The following is a 21,160-nucleotide window of genomic DNA, read 5'->3' as shown; positions in this document are numbered from 1 at the left end:
CTGTTTTGTGCTGCAGAGAGCAGGACCATTTGGAGAAAGAAAAGCAATATTGCAGAGGAGATACTAACAGCAGGACAGTGTCAGGTTATACTGTTAGACATGAGGAATTTGCACACAAGCTACATCTTCATCATCAGTCTCTCCTTCAGCAGACTAAAACCTCAGTGAAGGAGCAAAATGGCCAGATTCCTGCAGCTGCAACGTGATTATACAGAGCTCCTGGAGAGGAAGGTGTAACACAATTTTGATGGGAAATGGATTCTAAGGCTAGAAATCACATGAGAACTGGCCACAAATGTGAGAGAGAGAGAGAGAGAGAGAGAGAGAGAGAGAGAGAGAGAGAGAGAGAGAGAGAGAGAGAGAGAGAGAGAGAGAGAACGTAGCACTGAAGTGGTTTTAGGTAGATTAAAAGCATGCAGCCAAAGCTCTTAAGACTATCTTGATAATTAAATATGTCAAAGCTCATGAAGAGGCATTTGGGGCCTATTTTTTTTTTCCTTCGTACACCAGCTTCCACCAAAGCCACCTAGTCAGCAAAGCCTTCACTGACCTGTCAATAAACATTAGCACGAGCATCAGTAAATCTGCAGAAGAATGGATTGTTTTATTAAAAGTATTACCAGGCCTGTTTTTACTGCAAGCATGGAGAAAAATCACACATGCCAAGATAGAAAAGCAAGCCATTAGTCAAAGGCCAGCTCAGAAACAGAAATCTACAGAGGTGTCATGATGAAAAGTGAAATGTTACAGTGAGAAAGATCATTGAAGTGACTGGGTCTCGGTGCTTACATCGTCAAAGATGGAACCGCTATTCGATAAATTAACGGATGGTGGAAGATTATACTGTCCATGAGCCCAAAGCCAGGAGCATCTTTTTTTCTGCTTGCTTATAGAAATCTGATGTGAAATATTTGAAAAATGGTATTTCCTTAAATCTGATTACAGCACAAGTCAAATAAGTATGTTAGAAGAAAGACACAGAAAGCAGTAGCCCTAATGATAAATATCATGGCCTGGACCATTTGTTATAAGTCATATTATACTGTATGAATGGTGGTGGTGGTGGTACATATACACACATATACCGTATATATATACACACACACACACACACACACACACACACACACACACACACACACACACACACACACACACACACACATATAATCGTAAAAGATACAACACCTTGTTACAGATTTGAGTGAATTATCAAACACAAAAGAAATCTAGCATAAAAAAATAAAATGTCACTATTTTCTGTAGTATGAAGCTATACGTGTGTATGCAATCACATTACTGTCTGTGTGGAGTTTCAGATATCCTGCACATGTCCATGTGGATTTCCTCTTGTTTCCTCAAACCATGCCTGTAAGTGGATGGGCTAAGAAAACCTGCCTTTTGTGTGAATGAGTGTGTGAAGGTACAGTATGTGTGTTATGGACTGGTGTTCCGGGATACACGTTGGATCCACTACAACCATGATCAGGATAAAGCCATAACTGAAGACGAATAAAACAAACGATATCCCTTTCTGATTAGTGATGAAATACAAAGATTTTGGAAGCGAATTCAGAATTGTGGACCTCGCTGTGTTTCCTTACAATGCTAGAATCTGCTAGGGGGAACAGTGCCATAAGTAGCAGACATGTCAGGAGTGATACATGGTCACTGAGGGAAGGAAGGAGATAAATGATCAGGACCAGGTTGCGATCTCTGCAGTAGAGCTTGTATTGGCTAGAGGTGAAGAGAGATACTTATGAGAGGGGAAAACTCTCAGACAAAACCCTTCACTCTTCCTCTCTTTAATCTGCACCATCATCTCCCTCATTTAACTCTGACTGCAGCTGGACCTGAGGTGAAGTCCAGACTGTAAAGTATACAGGGGGAGATTAAACAAGGAGAGTAAACATCTGGTGAACATGTGTACAGCTTGTGGACCACACGCGCAAGGTTATCTTATCAGATCAGGCAGAAACACAACATGGCTGTAAACATACACACATTCATTCAGATTCTCTCTCTCACACACACACACACACACACACACACACACACACACACACACACACACACACACACACACACACACACAAACACACACCATCCATTATCCATCCTAAATAGTGTCCCAAATTGTAGTATTTTGAAATGAGTGTCCCAAAGATTTCTACTTCTACTGTTTCTGGCAGATTTTGAAAGTTGATCCATGGACACTATTTCAGCTATTATTACCCATAATTCATTGCACGATTCCTTCCTTGAAAAAGGAGATTTGTGATCCAAATGTGGAAAAAAGAAAAGATAAAATAAATTATATGGCATAATGGAAAAGGAACAGCGTATGTTACTAGGCAACAATGTGCTCTTCAAATGAAAGTGTGTTAGTACATCCCAGTACTTACTATATACTCTTTTTGCTACAGATGATTCTCTGTGGTGACCCCTAATGGGAAAAGTCGAAAGTAAAAGAAGAAGTAAGCAAGCTGGATCCAGCAACAGACAGACATATTTTGAAAAATGGTATCTTTCCAATCAGATTACAGCAGAAGTCACTAAAATGAGCATGCTAGAAGAGACAGAAAGCATGACTTTACTGACTGACGGACAGAGAGAGCATGAGAAACGGGTAGGTGGAGGTCAGAAGAGACGACCACAAGTGATACGTTCATCATAAACTTTACTTCTATACACCACCAGAGTGATGGTTTCATGGCCACTTGCACTCTTCACTTCCACTGAAACCTTACTGCAGCACAGATCCTGTGAACAGGCACCAAAAGCAACACTTGAGAGCTTTTAGCTACTTCATTTGCCCCGATAAAAGGAAGCAGGTCAAATAGAGTTGTCCGTTTACTTTTGAGTCTGTGAAAATGGAAAGACAATAATAATAATAATAATAAAAAATAAAAATAAATAAATAAATAAATAAAATTGTGATTAATGGAATATTTGTTTAAAATCCAAAGAGGCTTAAATACTAAAACTGATGCACTGTCCAAATACGTATGGACTTGACTGTAAATGTATTAAACAAAGTCAAATTAACCCCAGAGCAAATTCCTCCTCTGCATTCCTGTGTCCTTTTCTATTTAACTGCATTGGCTTTTTCGGCATGCAGATTTTATTCAGATTGACTGATTCTGCTTTGTTACAGCCTAAGGGTTTTTTTAACCACTTGGCCTGAACCATGGAGTTGCTTACACCAGACTGATTCTGGGTTTGTTTGGAGGATGGCGTTATCACTGCAGGTTTGCTTCACTGAATCACTGACCAATTTCACATGTTATTTCTGCTACGCTTAAAGCAGGCAGCTCAAATGTATTCAATTAATCTTTTCTTTACTTGAATGCAAAATGATTGGTCAGACTTTCTATGTTTCTTTCCAATTCTAAAAGTGTAATCAGTACAAGAAGACTATCACTAATTCATCGCCCAGCCCATGAAGGAAACGCTACATCAGTATGGACTAGAGACTGATTCCCAGGATTACTTGGGGCTCGTTTTTACACCAAACCGAACATCTCACTGTTAGTCCAGCAGACTTTAAATGAAAAATTCACCTACTGAATGTGGTTAGAGAGGTGGAAGGTTCTCCGGTTTCCTCTCACCTCCCAAAAACACACCAGTAGCTAGATTGACATGTCTAAATTGCCTCTATGTATAATGAATGTGTGAATGTGTGTGTGCATGGTTCCCAGTGATGGAATGCAAACTGTACAAAACTGTATCTCCTTCTCTGTGAACACCACAGTACAGCAACCCCAGCTAACAAAGCGCAGACTGAAGACGACTGAAAGATGCCGTAAAAGATCGACATAAACACTGCAATTACAATCAAGTAGTATAATTCTTTCATTTGTTAAGAACCCCCCTCCCCCCCAACACTGCTTAAATTGCTTGTTTATATTTAAAGGAACCGGAGCGATTAAGTTCATTAGGAAACATTGCAAATGGATTCAATCAAAACAAGTGTAGAAGTATTCTGAGTTTGTGTGTGAGCTCTACAGACTAGTCATGGGATATGTGCTTTCGCCTGCTCTTGCATCTTTATTCTGCATCTGATTGGTCAGCCCCCCATCCATCAGCATCACGACACACGGAGGCCCTCCATCAACAAGGCACGGGCCAACTGCATGGACACAGCTGTTTGTGTTTGTGAATGTGTGTGCATGCATTCCTTACCTGACTTTTGGCCCGCCAGGCATCCTACTTTGCTTTCATCTGCAACTTGAAAAGGACAGAGAGAGAGAGAGAGAGAGAGAGAGAGAGAGAGAGAGAGAGAGAGAGAGAGAGAGAGAGAGAGAGAGAGAGAGAGAGATTAGGGAAGGTGGGGGAAAAGTGTGCACATGCTCAGGTTACCTTTTAACGACTGCTAATTGCATGCACATGAACAGCAAAAAGTTTTCTAATCTACACCCTTACATACTGCTGAGGAGTCTCCCATCAGCTAAAGGTGACCAGAGTAACATGTAGGACTGAAGGTGTGCGTGTGTGTGTGTGTGTGTGTGTGTGTGTGTGTGTGTGTGTGTGTGTGTGTGTGTGTTAGACAAACCCTACCAGCAAGACACAACGTGAACGATGCATTTATTATGTACAATTTCGGTGAAAAACCACTGACTCTCTTCCTTATTAGTCTCACTTGATCATTTCAGCTTTTCAAGCTAACTTTAATACAAGACAAAAACAGTTTTTAATGCTCCATATTTTGCATTTTTTTAGTGATTATTTTATTTATTGAAGCAAAAGTGTTGTCCAACAACAAATGGTCCTGTGTGAAAAAGTAATTATCCAATTAGTTGTGCAACCCTGCCAATAAGCAGCCATAATTGATAACTGGGTATAATTAGACTAGACACACCCATGTATGTCACTTCTAATTTTACATTTTGTTTGAGGATCTGAAACAAAGTGTGACAAATTGAACTTTTTCAAGGAACTGAACAGAGCTGCAAATTCAGCAACAAATTAACAGTGTGACAGATTTGAGAATTAAGATTTGAATTCATTTCACACGTGATTCTCTGTAACTTACAATGTAAAGCAACAACAACAAAAAAAGAATGGCTCAATCGATTCCTCACACCAGTGTATCGTGTGTGTGGTCTGAATATTCATCAGTTCCCCAAGTCACTTTATTGACTTCCTGCAAATAGTTCAGATTACAGAACTGTGGGTTCTTCTTATCCTGTTCTAAACAGTCTCTTACTGAACGATCATACAAACAAAACACTTTATTCACACTGATTATTGTGTTTAACATGTTAGCTTTAGAAGCTATAGAAGAAAAACCTTAGTAGCAGTTGATCAAGGCCCACAACAGTCTACAACCTGTTGCTAGCATGAATGTAGGATTAGAGACATTCATCTCTGACTGCTTTCTTTTTAGAGACTGAGAAAGACACAACATGGCTGTGATGAACTGTATAAATCTCAGACATGAGGAAACAATCTGAACTATTTTGCACAGGTTTTTACCATGTGTCAATTTCCCAGAAGCTGAAATCCCCTGTTCTCCAGTAGCAAGGACAGGACGTGTTTAAAGCGGAGGAATCAGTGTGTGTGTGTGTGTGTGTGTGTGTGTGTGTGTGTGTGTGTGTGTGTGTAGGAGCAGGGTTAGGGTTTCATTAAGAAGCTCTGAGCTGGAGCAGCTGTGCTGCTTGTGTAACTACACATGGCTGCGCTGAGGTGCTAGCACTAGCTGCGCTCCGTTGTGCCATGAAAATGGAAAATACATCAGTAACCAGATCCTGACAGCAAGTGGAACCTCTACTGGGTAAATACTCCCAATCAAACCGCAGCCATTAAAAGGGAAAGGAGAGAGGGGGAATATACATATCTATGTGCAATGCTCTTCTGGTTTTCATTAGCTAGTACTGGTTCAATGTTTAAGGATAAACATGGCTGGATGGAAATTGGCTGAGATTTGGTGTAATTATTGCTTGTGCCAGACACAGGCAGCAGGCTATGAGAGTCTGGGCTCTCTGACAACCATATACTGTTAAATATTAGGGATTAACAGCAGTGGCTAGGCTAATACACAGGATTTAGGAAGGAGAGAGAGAGAGTAGCAAATAGCCAGAAAGAGCAGCAGTAAGAGATTTTCATTACACTACACTCTCTCTTAAATAATGCTTTTCATTTTTTATGAGGTCAGTCTTTCCTAGCAGGGAAGTACAACGGCTCTGGTGACCACAAGCTGCAATAAACGCGAATAACAAGCTAACACAAGTGACCGAGCAACTGCTAACGCACACTGAATGTGCATCTGAGTTTATTACTGTTAGTTTGAAGTCAATCAGAAATCAGCCTGAAGCTTTAATATGAAGGAAGAAGAAACATAACCTGACATGAGTAATGCCTTCTTTAGGAAGTACATCACATGCATGTGTGTAGAACAGTGTGTGTGTGTGTGTGTGTGTGTGCTGGAGCTGGGGAGATGTTAAGGCTGGCACATAGGGCACGCTTTATCCCGGCGCTGCCTCAGAAACAATGTATTCGGTTTCACACACAAGGTTTACAAGATTGTGCCCAAGTTTACCACAACAGCATGGACAGCCAATCAGATTCCACAAGACCACAAATACACACGCACAAAATGACAAAAAACTCAAACACAAACAGAAAACCAAACCTGCTCTGACTCACTCTCACACACAAACAAAATAATAATCTAATAATAAACAAAAAACACAAAAACACAGAAGAACTCACAATAGCATACAAAATAACTCCAAAACATGACACGCAGACACGCGCACAAATTTAGCCGATGAGTAACGGCTTTACTGTTATTGCATTTATACTGAGGTCTCTTCTTTAGCCCAGTGTGGTTAATGGTATTTCCCGGTGTTACTGAATCTAATTCTGCACAATCCTCTGAGAGAACCAGAAGAAACAATACAGAAATAGGTCATTGAATAATGCAGGCATTAACTTCCTGGCAACGGCACGCTCTCATCGACCGTTTGTGTCCGTACCCTGCTGGTGAAAAGAAAAGCTCCGGAGAATAACACACTTTGGCCTTGGACACACACTCGAGCGCGCGCGCACACACACACACACACACAAAGGAAGACTAGAGCTGAAAACTATTTGTGATCAAAAGAACAAAACAAAGACCTCACATAGGTGTCCACTATAAGCTATAAGAATGAAGAGCTCTCTGAGAGAGAGTCACTGGTATTAAGTAGGTGTTAAGTGTACGAGGACAAATTCATTCTACTGAGCTTGATATCAGTAACACGTAACAGAACAGAATAAAATGTTGCTTATTAAAGAATCATAAGTATGATCCGCTGTCTGATTAAAACTCTGGATCCATTCGTTGCTGATTAGCTACGTGTTTATGTCCTCTATTAGCACTTTACTCGCTATACAGGTTTTTAATGTTTGAACGAGCGGTGGTGATGAAGCGCAGTATAAATAGGGACAAATGATTTAACTCATTAAAGTGAATTAAAAGATTCACCTCTTGTGTGTGATAATTGCATTAGACACACACTCTACTTGCTAGGTAGGTGAAAGCTTAGCATATGACCTGAAATGTCCATGATGCCAGAAATAAAGCCAAATGCCAAACTGTACTTTTGTTCTTAGTGCGTCCTACCTCACTACATTTATTACGTTTTATTACCTTTTAAATATTGTTTAAAATAATTAGTATGTGAGTAACTTAATGTAGGGCTGTGTTCCATTTCCAACCACCATTTCAGCCAGTTCCTACCCACCAGCCAGGTGGACTCATAAAACCTGCATCATCCAAACCGCATCACAGGCATCGCAACTTACTCAGAGGTCCAAGCTATCCGCTCTATTCTGTATATGTCCATGAGCTCACGGATAGCCACAATCGGCTCATGTCACTGTGACTGACATGGAGAAAGCATCCTATCCGTCCCGCTGACCGAGCAGAGCCAGTTTTTCTCTTTGGGCTCAGATGGCAGCGGCATCATCAGAATAGCAACATGTGATTTCTGGACGATGTTTCAGAACGGAACGTGAATCACATGGTCTTCTTCACTATATACAGCATATTCACACATCGGCATAACAAAGGCATCCTTTAACCTATTTAATGCAGCATGAACACAGACTCTGTTCGTCACTTTATCATGGATCTGATTTCTCAAATGACGATAAGAGCCTTAATACGATTTAAGATAACGGAGCATGCCGTTCACATGACCACTTGAACGATCTGATAGCTGGTGAGATCTGAAAGGATTAGATTACTACTGCACATGTAAACACACTCGCTCTCAGAAACCTGGTGGGATTTAAAGAGAAGTGTTTGAAAGAGAAGCATCGTATTTACTCTACCAGACCATTAGACATATTCATCCTAAATAGGTGCTAAATGTAATTTAAAAAAAAAAAAAAAAAGGAAGGAAGGAAAGAAGAGACTGAATGGAGAAATAAAATGTGATCTCTTGTACATGTGTGTTTGTGCTCCTATTAGAACATCACATCAGAGGAACCAAATGTGAGACAGCTAATGAAGTGCAATTGAAATTCTGCTGCATCCAGTGTTTCAGTGGAGTGAAATATTCCTCTCTCTCTCTCAGTGTAATGGGAGGAAAAAAACACGGGTAGCTAATAGGGTCATTGTTAGCTAACGTCTGAAAATGTGCTGCAGTGTTCAATTTTCATGGTGCGCATTCAATTTTTAGAGCCATCGCACCCATCAAATCCATACAGAAAATGACTTGCACAAGGCGACATTTCATTTCGGTTTCACGCTGCCTTCCCACCCTCAGAGGCAATGGCCCGGTGGGCTCGCTCTTCCCTTCTGCTTCCTCTCATCTCATCGGAACCAAGAGCACCTCTCTAATCTCAGCCCTCGCTCTCATTACTTTGTGCTTTCCTATCTCGATATCCTTGCCATGGTAGATCTCGAGAGACGCCCCAGGCAACGTTACTTCCTCCCCCTGAAGGATATTACACAGAATACATTCCAGCATCATTTGTGATAATGTTTTTCAAGTAGGGCTTCGGGGGGAAAAAAATGACCACTGCTTTAGGACTAATAGTTTAGTGTACCTGAAATACTTCATTTTCTGAGGTAACTTGCAAAAAAATATTGAACTTTTCCATAGTATTGTCATTTTTTTTAAATGTACCCGAGTGTGTATATATATATATATGTATATATATATTGGCCAACTCACCTGATCTGAGCCCTATAGAGGATCTATGGTTTATTGTCAAGAGGAAGATGAGAGACACTAGACTCCGCAAAGCAGATGAGCTGAAAGCTGCTATCAAAGCCACCTGGGCTTCTATTACACCTCAGCAGTGCCACAGGCTGATGGCCTCCATGCCACACCGCATCGATGCAGTAATTTGTGCAAAAGGAGCCACAACCCAATACTAAGTGCAAAAATACACATACTTTAGATAGAAGATTGAATTTTCTGTATTATACATTATTTCTTTAATTATCTCATGAAATATTCTAATATTTTAAGAAGCAGGGTTTTTTATTTTCATGAATCGTGAGCCATAATGACCTAAATTAAAAGAGAAAAGGCTTGACATATTACAGTTCATGTGGAATAAATCCAAAATATACAAAAGTTTCAATGTTTGAAATAAAAATGTGCGATTAAAAAAATGAATGTTTCCTTGATATTCTCATTTTTTGAGATTCACCTGTATATAAAGTTTGCCTACTCGTGTTTCTGTTCTTCTTGCTGTTTCTTAGTCTGTGATTATTTTGAACTCAATTTCAAAGCACTTTTGTATGCTGGATAAGCGCGTCTACCAAAGGCTGCAAATGTAAACACACCACACCACCAGTGCAATGAGTAGGCAAATGACTGGGATGGCAACCAGGGAAGCCCGTTTTTGTCAAAGCGTGTCAGAAACTCCGGTCAGACCAGGCACAGCAAGACTACTGGAACGTTGTTGGGTGAAATGAAACCAGGAGGAACATACTTTTTCTTTAATGGCTGCATCTGTTATATCACAAACTAAAGACAGCAGAGCTGTAATGCAAATGAGAAATAAATTCATGATGCTAGAGCACATGTAGGTCACAAATCAGGCATTCAAATGTTCTAAAAACCAACAACCATAACACCCCCCCCCCTCCCCCCTCGTCTCTCGACAGGATGCTGATCATCTACAGATGATTTGTTGATTTGTTGGCTATTTGGCATGTGGGTCTTTAGACACATCATTAATTCTATTAAACATTGAACATTTCTATACTCAATACTTATCCCTATGTCGCCTAACTGCTGTTTTAGTCACTTTTTATTAACGAGTAACAATCAGTGAAGGACATACGGTTACAAAACCGGTCACAGGAATAGACTTCATCCTGCATTTCCAATAAGAAGGACTAATGTTACTATTTTATTCATTTATTCTTTGGATTTTTAACATTTTCTCTACATTTTGGTCACCTGCCAAGTCCCGGTCACCACCCAACACTCTCCTATAATACATCATCTAGCAACCAGATTGGATGAAGGCTAACACACTGTTCCTTGAGACACATGAAGCCAGAAGACCTACTCATAGTGTGGGTAACTTAACACAGAGCAGGGCTAACTCACACACACACAAACACACACTCACAGAGGTAAGAGCTATCTGCTCACTTCCACATACTGTACACGAGATCACACGTGTGCGAATGACTAGTGTCACCGTGACTGAAGAGAGAGAGAGAGAAACATCACTAAGAATGATGTCATACGTCTAAGGCTCATTTAAATCATGCTGTGAAATAAAACAAACTCTTTCCTGTTATCACTTACATTTAACTCTATAAGTACCATTAAGTTATTCCTCTTATTTTCTACTCAAGTTAATATAAACAAAACAAAAAAATATGACTAAAGAGGTAAAATATTTGATCAAACATAATACTAAAAACTTTGAACACGGTTTTAATTCCTTTACAGTAGTGCAAGGGAAATAAAAGAAATCGTAGTAATCGTTTAATTGTGTCTTGTAGCTGAATGGAATCAAGCACATAACTGTGCGTTAAATGAAATAATAAGTCGTAAGTATAACGGAATAAATAAACTGCTGGATGATGAAAAAAAGTATCACTTTGATCACATTTAAGAACATTGCATTACTTTCAGGGATGCTCGCAGGCCATGAGACAAAGATTCATAGCTCTTTGTTCTTAAAACTTCATTCCATAAAAAACCTCTAGAGTACAAACAATGGCACGTATGGAGTAGCTTTTCCTCTACACGTTTACAGTAATAAGCATGCACGTCTGTGGGGATTTCCTCCAGGTTTTTTTTATTTTTTTATTCTCCCCTTACAGTGCCCATGTGGTTCTGAATATACGAGTGCTGCCAAAAAATTCAATTAAAACACAATTCAAACATTCTATTATTCATAAACTACGAAACTGCTTATGTTTTATTAATACCGTCGGGCTCATATTGAAAACCTCAAATTTCATACCTGCACCCTGAATGGAATTTCAGTAGGTTTTCATGCAGACAGAAATTAGAACGAGGGGCTGATTGCGCTGCCCGACGTACAAGACGCCATGGCAACGGCGACAGCAGCCACGGTCACCAGAGAGCCACCCCATCAGTCCTAGATTAAATAAAGGGCCCTAATACATTCACAAGTGTTTGTTAAAATGCCATCATGTGACACAGATTTAGTTTGCGTCCGAGTGTGATGCATCTAGGAAAGAGGCCTCTTTTATTAGATTTTTGGAGCGAGATTTAAACTCGGAACACAGATTAATTGCATTACGGAAAGCATGAGCATTGATCTGTTTCCTGACATGCACTTAGTCTGGTGAGTTGCCATTTCATATCAAAAAGAGATTGCTGGAGAAGGCTAAGTGCTTCTGCATCCTTATTCTCTTTGGGAAATCAAAAAGAGAAAAAAAAGAGAGAGATGGATGAGGGGCTTTCAGCAAGAGAGGTGGCTGCTCATGAAGGTTTGCACACACAAGCGCACTAGTGTGCGGTCACTGGTGAGACACATACACATAGTGACACTGATCGTGTACTGAGAGAACAGATCCCTGCTCTTTTACTCAATATCATCATGTCCTGTTAGACAAAAGACCGCCACACATGCAGGAGCATATAGAACAACAATAAATGTTAGTTGCAGCTTGTGTGTGTGTGTGTGTGACTATCTTACTTTATTTCGATCAAGCAATGCTTTCTAGCAGCTACAGAATAGAATAGAATTATTGGCACCCTGCATGAAAACAAGCTCACACTGCATTACGTGATACTCATGTAACCGTATGGTGTTGATTATATACAGTTATTTCAGCTCATTAATAATTCTGTAGGGCACTGTGTGTTTATGCAGGTTGTTTTTTTTTTTTGTCCGGTTTCTTACCCAGATCCATGCTTTTTGAAGATTTGATGTGATGATGCTCCATCATAACCTGAGGAGCTGGAGACATCAGAGAGCTTTCAGCTGAGCAAGGGCCTGATTCCCACTCCAGACTGAGCCACACGGAGAAGCACAGAAACACAAAAGCATGATATTAAAGGCGGATTAAGATAAATGCTTTCTATGTACATGAAGCTAATACAAAACAGCTGCATGTTAGTAATCCTGATAAGTATATCTAATAAAATAATACAGAAGATTATCTAAAGGATCTCTTAAGATGTTTTCCATCATGCTGCATTTAGTCTGGTGGAACTGAGCCCTGTTGTGTTTTCATCACGTTTGTAGACGAGGGGCTGCTAAACTGTTAAACTTGTTAGTATACAGAAAACTGGTGATTTGTGTTAGAAATATTCCTTGGCCATGTGCACTATCATTAGATTTCAAAATAAAAGTTTAAATCCGCACGCTTTCGGATTAGCAATCCATAAGGGAAAAAAAAAAAGCTCTAAAAGGTTATTAAAGTTATACCTGAGGGGAAATGTTCTAACTAGAATGCTACAGGAGAGTATTTCCCCATCAGTCAGGGGTCTAGGTACAACCTCTTTCAGAAGCTAATATCCTTTACCTATCCAAATAGCCCTTAAGAAAGACTTTTATTAGACTTTTTTCTATACGGCTAGAGAAACGTACGTTCCAACAATACTCATCTTTTGTACCATTAGTATGTTTCTTTTACACCTGCTGTACATATATTGTACTAGTGCAACTTTAAAATAAATTCACAGTGCATAATTAAACCATAATGAGCTTTTAGGTAAAAACTTTTTAAACTACACTATATAAACATTTAGACATGTTACTGTATGTGTACAATACAGTACAGACATGTAAAAGATGTAGACATGTTACTGTATATGTACAAAAGACGTACGCTGGGGAGAGTATACAGTCTGAATGAGTTTCATAAAACCATTAAAAACAAACATAAAACCCACCACACAATAAGGACACTGAATAAAATTACCTCTGATGGGGCTGATGGTTCAAGCCTCCATTCAGGTCTCCATTCTGCCTATAAGGACTGAATGCTAGCTCTTCACCATAACCCCCATTTGAAACTGTGAAGGAAAGAAAGAGAGAAGGAGAAAAAACCCATCATTAGAGTTGTTCACCGAGCTGTCTGAGGGACATTATGCAGCTTAATTTGAGCGCTGGCTGTTGGGGTCAGTAGCGGAGCAGTGAGAGGTGACGGTGTGGCCGCTGCTCTGAGAGACGCCCAGAGACTGAGCCTATTATCAGCTGTGACATGGTGCAATCGCCACTCGCGTTTTAATGATCACTCACGCTCAGGATAATGGCAGTAGTGCAGAAGATGACGTGGATTTCTTACCTCTCAGTGAACATAGTTAAAATGGGGTGCGGGTGTCGGGGTGGGGGAAGTCGGGGTGGGAGCGAGTGCCTAAACAATGTGTTTATTAGTAAGCCTGCACATTGGCCCAGGGCAGACATGTGGACGATAATAAATAGGAAAATGAACACAGGGAGGAAATGACAAACAGTAAAGTAGTTAAGAGAAAGATATCCAGACTGAGGGCTCAGCTTGAGTCCTATTTGCCTAAACTGATTATGTCCAACTGCTCCACTCTCCCCAGCAACAGGGAAGCTTTACACCTCCTGGCCTTTAGCTTACTAGACAAAGAGACAGCATTCAGCATAATCCGTTTTGTTTCTGTTTGCGTAGGTGTCTCAGTTTCACTCATGGCCACAGCATGATCTGAGTGAGATTTAAACCAATTTGTGACAGAGGCCTTGTACGGTGATAACTAGACATGAGAAAGGGGTGATTAAAGCTCATAAAAATGAACAGTGTAGAGCTCAAGTCAAAGCGGGGAGCCTTTGTCTGGAGTACAACAACACGTAAAGACAACAAATGCCTCGAATTCCTAGACGCTTAGCATGCTGTCTACATTAACTTAAACAATGAGCTGAGAAAATCACATTTTAGTAGTGACTAATGCCAGATAAGTGCTTTCTGCTACGATCAGGCGAGTCCCTAGGAAATCTAAACTGGTCTTATAGTGCTTCTGCACAAGCCTTGTGGCTTTTTGTATATAAATAAAAAAAAAACATCTATAAATAAATAAATAAACAAACAAACAAATAAATAAATAAATAAATAAATAGACTAAAAAATCTTGAGAAGGTTTTGTAAATGTTTTAATTTTACAGTTTATAACATTAACATCTCAATGTATAAACGTCCACATTCTTCTTTAGTACTGCTCTTGGCATTAAAGTTTTTTCATCACATTCGCAATGGAGCTATTTTACAGTCAGCGACTGCAGGAGCTCCGAAAGACCATCCGTGGCCGGGGGCCTACAGAACAAAATTGGCCATGCTCTGTGAGTGGGAGGATTGGTACAGTATACTCTCTCCCCTGTCAATCACAGCAATACTAGCCAAATCACAGGCATCCGGGAGCACATGAATGAGGAAGAACTTGTGACAAGTCTAGGAGGAGGCACGTGTTAGCCTTCATCCTCACCTGTTTGTAGCTATTGTATGATGTGCAGAGCTGGCTGGGGGGATCAGGCTTGGAAAATGACCAAATTGGGTGACAAATGAGGGAATTTTGATGTTAATCATGCATACTGTCATCATACTTATACGTCTGTAATACTGTAATAGTTCATGGTTCAAGCAGTTAAGGCTCAGGGTTGAGGATCGGGGTTCAAGCCCCAGCACTGCCAAGCTGCAACTGTTGGGCCCTTAACCCTCACTGCCCCAAGGGCGACATGCTCCAGGGGCATCATGGCTGACACCAACCTCCAGTAGGGATGTGCTTTAATCTGTGTGACAAATAAAGGCTTCTATCCATCTCAACCATAAATACTTCTACCAAGCTGGAGGAAAAAGTTTAATGTTTTAAGCTCTTAAAGTCATTTCAGTCGCACTTTAAAAAAGAAAATCTATAAACTATATAGAAAATGTTCTGATCAGAGCAGTATGTAGAAGATACGCTGGCATAATGTGAAAATCAGGCTGAGGCTCGTCTTCACTTGTGTGGTGTGTGTGTACCAGGGAAAGTGAGCTGCTCTCTCTGTCTCTGTGATGGAGTAGCTGTGCTTTGGCACCATGGGGCTGGAAATCGCGCTTGACAAACGAATAGATCAGGCTGCTCCGCACAGGCCAACCAGTCATCATTACTCATGATCCGGCACGGAGATGACTGTTTATTAGTATTAGTACCTCTCTCATCTGTTTGTGAGGGTGAGGGTGATTCATCAGCCCCACACACTCGTACACACTCAAACAGAACTTTCAATAAAGATGAACTGATGTTAAAGTGAGTGAAACGGCGGGTCTCTTCAAACTACTCTGTATTCCGAACACTCGCCACCACACACGCATCGCACAAACACAGTTATTTATCAGCAGAAATGTGAAATAGCAGGACTGGAATAAGACGTTTCCTCAGAAAATGATGGATCAATGGCTCTTCGAGCTGAAGCAGGGTTATTAATCCTAAACCACCCAAACCTTTAGCGAAGCAGAAACACTGTAAAACTCCTCATCAAAACCCTTTTGCAACATGAACACTGCTGGTGTGAAGGGTTTTACTACTGTGGAGGACAGAGTTCTGTGACAGAGAGGTGTTTATGCTGGAGGATTCGATGCACAACACGACACTTTCATCTCCACTGCCTGATTTTTTTTTTTTTAAATCAGGACCCAAGTGGATTAAAAGATGTACAAATCTAGACCTATCAGTAATATACGTTTTTTAGACACAGAATTATTAAAACCTTCTGGATAAATGCATACTGTATGTATCATATAACACATAATGACCAAGTCTAGATATCTATCTGATGGCGATACCTTGAGATATCTGTTAACCCTGAGTGAGTATCTGTTAACCCGAGTAAGGCACTCTCCTCTCTGTAGAAAAGGAAGTTCAATTTCTCGTTGCTGAACTTCTTAATAATATGGCAAATGATTTGATTGTTTTGTTACTTGAAGATGAAGGAAAATATGTGAAACAGATGAAACATTTTGCTGCTATACTTAACATTTTACCGTCTTCTTTTCATCCCAAGGGTTTTGCTACTGCTTATTTATACCACAGTTGTAGTTGTGATTAATGTAGTCTAACAGCAGCTCAGCCTGTAGTTCTGGCTGTCACATAAATAACAGGTTGATATTAATGCACTTGGACAAATATGTTATAGCTTCAACAACAACAACAAAATAAACCAACTCATTCAGACTGACTTGTATAGTAGATGCTTAAAATAATCTAATTGTAAACAAACTAAAAGTATAATGTAGTGGTGGATATGGTAAAGTTTTCTAAAAGGAGGGGTTATTTAACTCTTACAAAAGAAGTCTTGACTGTTGGAGCTTTGTAACAGTGGTACGTTTTCCTCCATGGAAGAGTCATCAAAGACAGAGGAGCTTGTTTTACATTAACACGACTTTTTAAAAAAAAAACAAAAAAAAAACCAAATAAATAATTATATTATATATAAAAACACACACACGTGTTTACACACATATATACACAGTACATGTATATATATATATATATATATATATATATATATATATATATAAATAAAATGTACTTTAATATTTAATACTTTAATTTTTTCCTATTTCCTATTTCTATTATTTTCCTATTTACATTAATTTATGACATGAATGCATCATGGTCCGACACAGCAAGCCCTTACTAAAATATTCACACATCCATGCATGTATTCAGTCTTTGTGTCCATTTAGATATTTAAAACAGCACACACTTCTCCTCATATATATGCAGTGTCCTTCCTTTACAGTAAAAGCTGTAAATAATTGTCCTTGCTCATACTGTATTAGCAGACAGCTAAAGCCTGTGGAAGCAAACCCTTGCTGTGCTTTTGAACAGAGTATTATGCAGTTCAAATTGTTTGTTATTTTACATGTAGCAGACCACATTATTAAAATGTGCTTCTCCACAAAGCCTAGATTTTAAGAGGGAGGGAAAAGAAAAAGAAAAAAGAAAAAAAAACCCCATAATGATCGCAAGGTCAGGAACAGGAAATGCAAAACAACACATGAAGTAAACACAGCACAAAAGAAGAAGGATGCGTTTATTTCTACTTTAGTCATGAGAAGGTCGTACCTTGCAGTATTCCCAGCTGGCTTGTAGGCAGAGAGAGAGAGAGAGAGAGAGAGAGAGAGGGAGAGAGCGAGAAAGAGAGAGCGAGAGAGAGAGAGGGAAATAATATTTGCAAAAATCATATATTTATAAATTGTGAAATCAGCAGTGATACATAAGCAATAGGCAGAAGAAAAGAAGGCTGTGAAAAGGCAGAGAGACATGGAAGAAATTTGTGATGTTGCTCAGTACGTTGTTCTACAAATCTAAATGAGAAATGAGGTAAAGTAGATGTGTACGCCAAAGCCAATGGTGGATTTTAGGAAACAGAACAGTGCAGCGCTCTATTTGAACCCTGCTTGTGGTGCAGCTGAAATCCTAGAGGAGGATTACTTCTCTTTAATGTTCATCTGAAGGGATGGTTCACGCGACACACTACAGTCGTCGCCATTTTACATGAAAAGAATCGCAAATGTGCCCCGAATTCCTGTATTTTTAAACATGTGTGGGAGAATGTCGAGGCATAAGGGAGATAAAGAGAAGACAAACTAACTTGTATGACACGCTTACTGTACTGGCGTTGACATTACACATCTCCGACACTGCAGAACGTGAGACGGTATCACAAAAAAGGAGAAGATACAGCTACTATTTTGATTCCAGACAATGCTCTGGTTGAGTTCCTGGGTTTATTTCCCATTGCATGATGAACATCATGATTATTTGAGGTACAACAAATTCAGTCCCAGATCGGCATCGTCTAAAGCAACTGATAGACAGTGTTTACATGATCCACTCAGACGTTCAGCAGCATATCGTGAGGTGTTACATAAAATAACAGCATAAAAAACTGCTCTTGTTTACTACTGAATCTAGAAGCCAGCGTGTTAGTATTTTAGCATAATGTCTCCTGAAATAGTGTTTTTTGTTTTTTTTTAATCTCTGTAGACTCTCAGTTCATGATGAAGAGGCTGGATTACAGATGAGGGAGTGTGGGTTTGAATAAGTTGAAATGTTTACACTTCACATAATATAAAGTGCTACTTTAGGATTAATAGTTTCATAAATACAGTGTTTGATACACACAGGTATTCTATAATTTGAGAGACAATGTAATAAATAAAACCACGCACTTTATTACTATGGTTGAAACTCCACAGGTTCTAGTCCCTACTCCAGTATCGAGGTCCAGTACTCCTGGTATCCTCACAAGAGGGCTAACCAAATTACTCAGAGGTACTTGGCTAGATTATGAGTCACTTAGCACTCGAAACATTTATTACTGACATTCTAGGACTGCAGCTGTCTAGTTTTAATTGGTTTGTCTAATGTAGAAAGGGTATATTATTATTATTATTATTATTAATAATATTATTATTATCATCATCATTATTATTATTGGGTGGAGAAAAGTGTAGGAAAGGTGTATAAGACAGTACTGACACCAGCTCTGCTGTATGGGTTAGAGACTGTAGCAGTGACGAAATGACATGAGGCAGAGATGGAGGTAGCAGAGATGAGGATGTTGAGGTTCTCTTTAGGAGCGTTGAGGATGGACAGGAATAGGAACAAGCACATCAGAGGGACAGCTCATGATGGCTGTTTTAGAGACAAGGTCAGAGAGGACAGATTGAGATGGTTTGGACATGTACAGAGAAGGAAGATGGTTATATTGGTAGAAGGATGTTGGAGATGGAGCTGCCAGGTAAGAGGTCAAAAGAGGCCAAAGAGGAGATATATGGATGTGTTAAAAGAGGATATGATGGTGCGAGAGTAGAGGACCCCTTAACGGGAAAATCCAAAGTAGTGGATGATTATTAATATGCTTTAATTTAATTACATGGCAGACTGACAAAAAGGAGTGAAAATTGCTTTGCGTGTGTTATTATATTTGCTGTAATATATAAACAGTATAACTAAACAGCAACATTTTAAGTAGTCTAAGACTGCATTAATATGACGTGTTATTATGGTAGGTTTTCTTCAGGGACAGAAAGTACTGTACAAGAAATTCGGAGTAACATTCAGACAGGAGGCTCCGAATTTCTTGTTATACCTCAGTCTATTTGAAACGTTCGAGAGTAGTGCGTGTAAATGTACAGAAACTGAAAGAAGCCATGGATAATATTTAACTGCAAAATATTGGCAATAATTTGAATGAATTTGAATTGTAATTTGTGACATGACAGACACCACAGGCTCTCTCACTCACCCACAGATCGCTCAAAGACATTGTTCATCACCATATGGGGCGGCACAGGACTCTCTGATTGGTTGAGGAGCGAAGCTTGGCCCAGGCAGCTATCAAAGGATCGATTGAGGATTCTCCGTGAGTCTGGGTACTCCTGCAAGCAAAGAGTGAAGAGCTTAGTCAATGTATTGATCATGTTTCTGAACTGCAGGTGCGGAACAAGCAAATCTGAGACCTAAGTGAGCTAAAACTGCATCAGCATTCCTTAGCAATTCAATAACGCAAAGAGATGAAGAAAGCCGTACCGTCAAGGAGCGCGCTCGTGTTTGGCCGAAAACCTAAAACAAGAAGTGTTGAGGTTTTAGGATCAGGTTTTAGCTATTAAAATTTATTTCATGGCTTCTGATGTAAACAGATTTAATTCTGAAATTGAAGGGAAAGCCTTTTTGTTATCCTGCCCTGGGGTTAACGTACACAATGAAAAATGTGAACAGGAGAGTCGGATTTAAAAAAAAAACCTGAAGCGGTATCCGCACTCTCATCGAATGTCCCGTATAACAGCTTGTACAAAGATGGAGCAAGCTGCCTGCAAATAGTTAATTGTGGCTCATTAAAAAGCAAATGACAGGCACTTATACAGGCTATATACTTAGTAGCTGTAGTTGACGGACGGTCTGGTGTTGGCACTGAAGGCGGTTCTCCTTCTTCCGGTGTGTTTCATGACCAAGTGAGAAAACTCTGGTACAATATTTCATTTTTTTGTCATTTCAAGAGTTTCCTGTTTTCTCCTATGTGACTGACAACACATCTCTCACATACAGTAGCCCGAGGTTATGTAGTCTAGGCATAACATTTACCTAGATTAAGGTCAGACATGAAAAACTATGATAGAAAAAACAACAACCGTGGACTAAATTCTGTATAATAATCACACTGGCATCGTGCAACACAGAAAACCATGAATCACCAGGCTCTAAGCTCCCGAAGACCTACATTTACATTTCCTACACCGTATAGGAGCAAGATGGACAGGCTGTAACTTTAACACTACAGAAATCAAGTCCACAGGGAAGCACAGTGTGAATGAGTAGATAGGTACTGTATGAAAGAAGAGAGCCGGTGCTGGCCCTGAAATGAGATGACGGCAAGGAATCGATGGGGGATCTTGAAAACACGGAGCATGAATTTACAAGTCAGGAAATGCAGGAGCATCAGCCAGGGAGTTTAAGAGCTGAGGGTAAGTGTCAAAAGTGTACATCAAATCAGGCCAGTATGTGGAAAGCAAAGGAATAAGGGGATAAAGGCAAGAACGGAAAATGTGCCGCTGCTGTTGCAGTGGCACAAGATCGAAAATTTACAAAGACCAGGGAGTTCTGAAGCTTGTAAGAGCTTCCCAGAAATGACATACAGCATCTATAGACACAGGCTGAGACAGCAAGAAAGCAGGAGCACTGCAAAAGACCTCAGGACATTTCCATGC

The 21,160-nt window shown here is 39.8% G+C and overlaps 1 protein-coding gene across 7 annotated transcripts in view; it reads right to left on the bottom strand.

Moving 5' to 3' along the window:
• The window catches only part of pard3bb (par-3 family cell polarity regulator beta b), a 251,581-nt gene that overhangs the window by 92,632 nt on the left and 137,789 nt on the right, over positions 1-21,160 (bottom strand). For 5 of the 7 annotated variants that reach the window (XM_047815109.1, XM_047815103.1, XM_047815105.1 and 2 more), the window contains exons 14-17: positions 19,702-19,834; positions 13,370-13,463; positions 12,346-12,455; positions 4,186-4,230 (exon numbers count right to left, since the gene is read on the bottom strand). In XM_047815109.1, the coding sequence (XP_047671065.1) occupies positions 4,186-4,230; positions 12,346-12,455; positions 13,370-13,463; positions 19,702-19,834 (382 nt within the window). The remainder of the gene's footprint in view (positions 1-4,185; positions 4,231-12,345; positions 12,456-13,369; positions 13,464-19,701; positions 19,835-21,160) is intronic. The other 2 variants (XM_047815106.1, XM_047815108.1) reach the window with 2 other exon arrangements.

The sequence above is a fragment of the Tachysurus fulvidraco genome, chromosome 6 (genome assembly GCF_022655615.1).
Source record: "Tachysurus fulvidraco isolate hzauxx_2018 chromosome 6, HZAU_PFXX_2.0, whole genome shotgun sequence".
NCBI lineage: Eukaryota > Metazoa > Chordata > Actinopteri > Siluriformes > Bagridae > Tachysurus > Tachysurus fulvidraco.
This window is presented reverse-complemented; position numbering and strand designations above follow the sequence as displayed.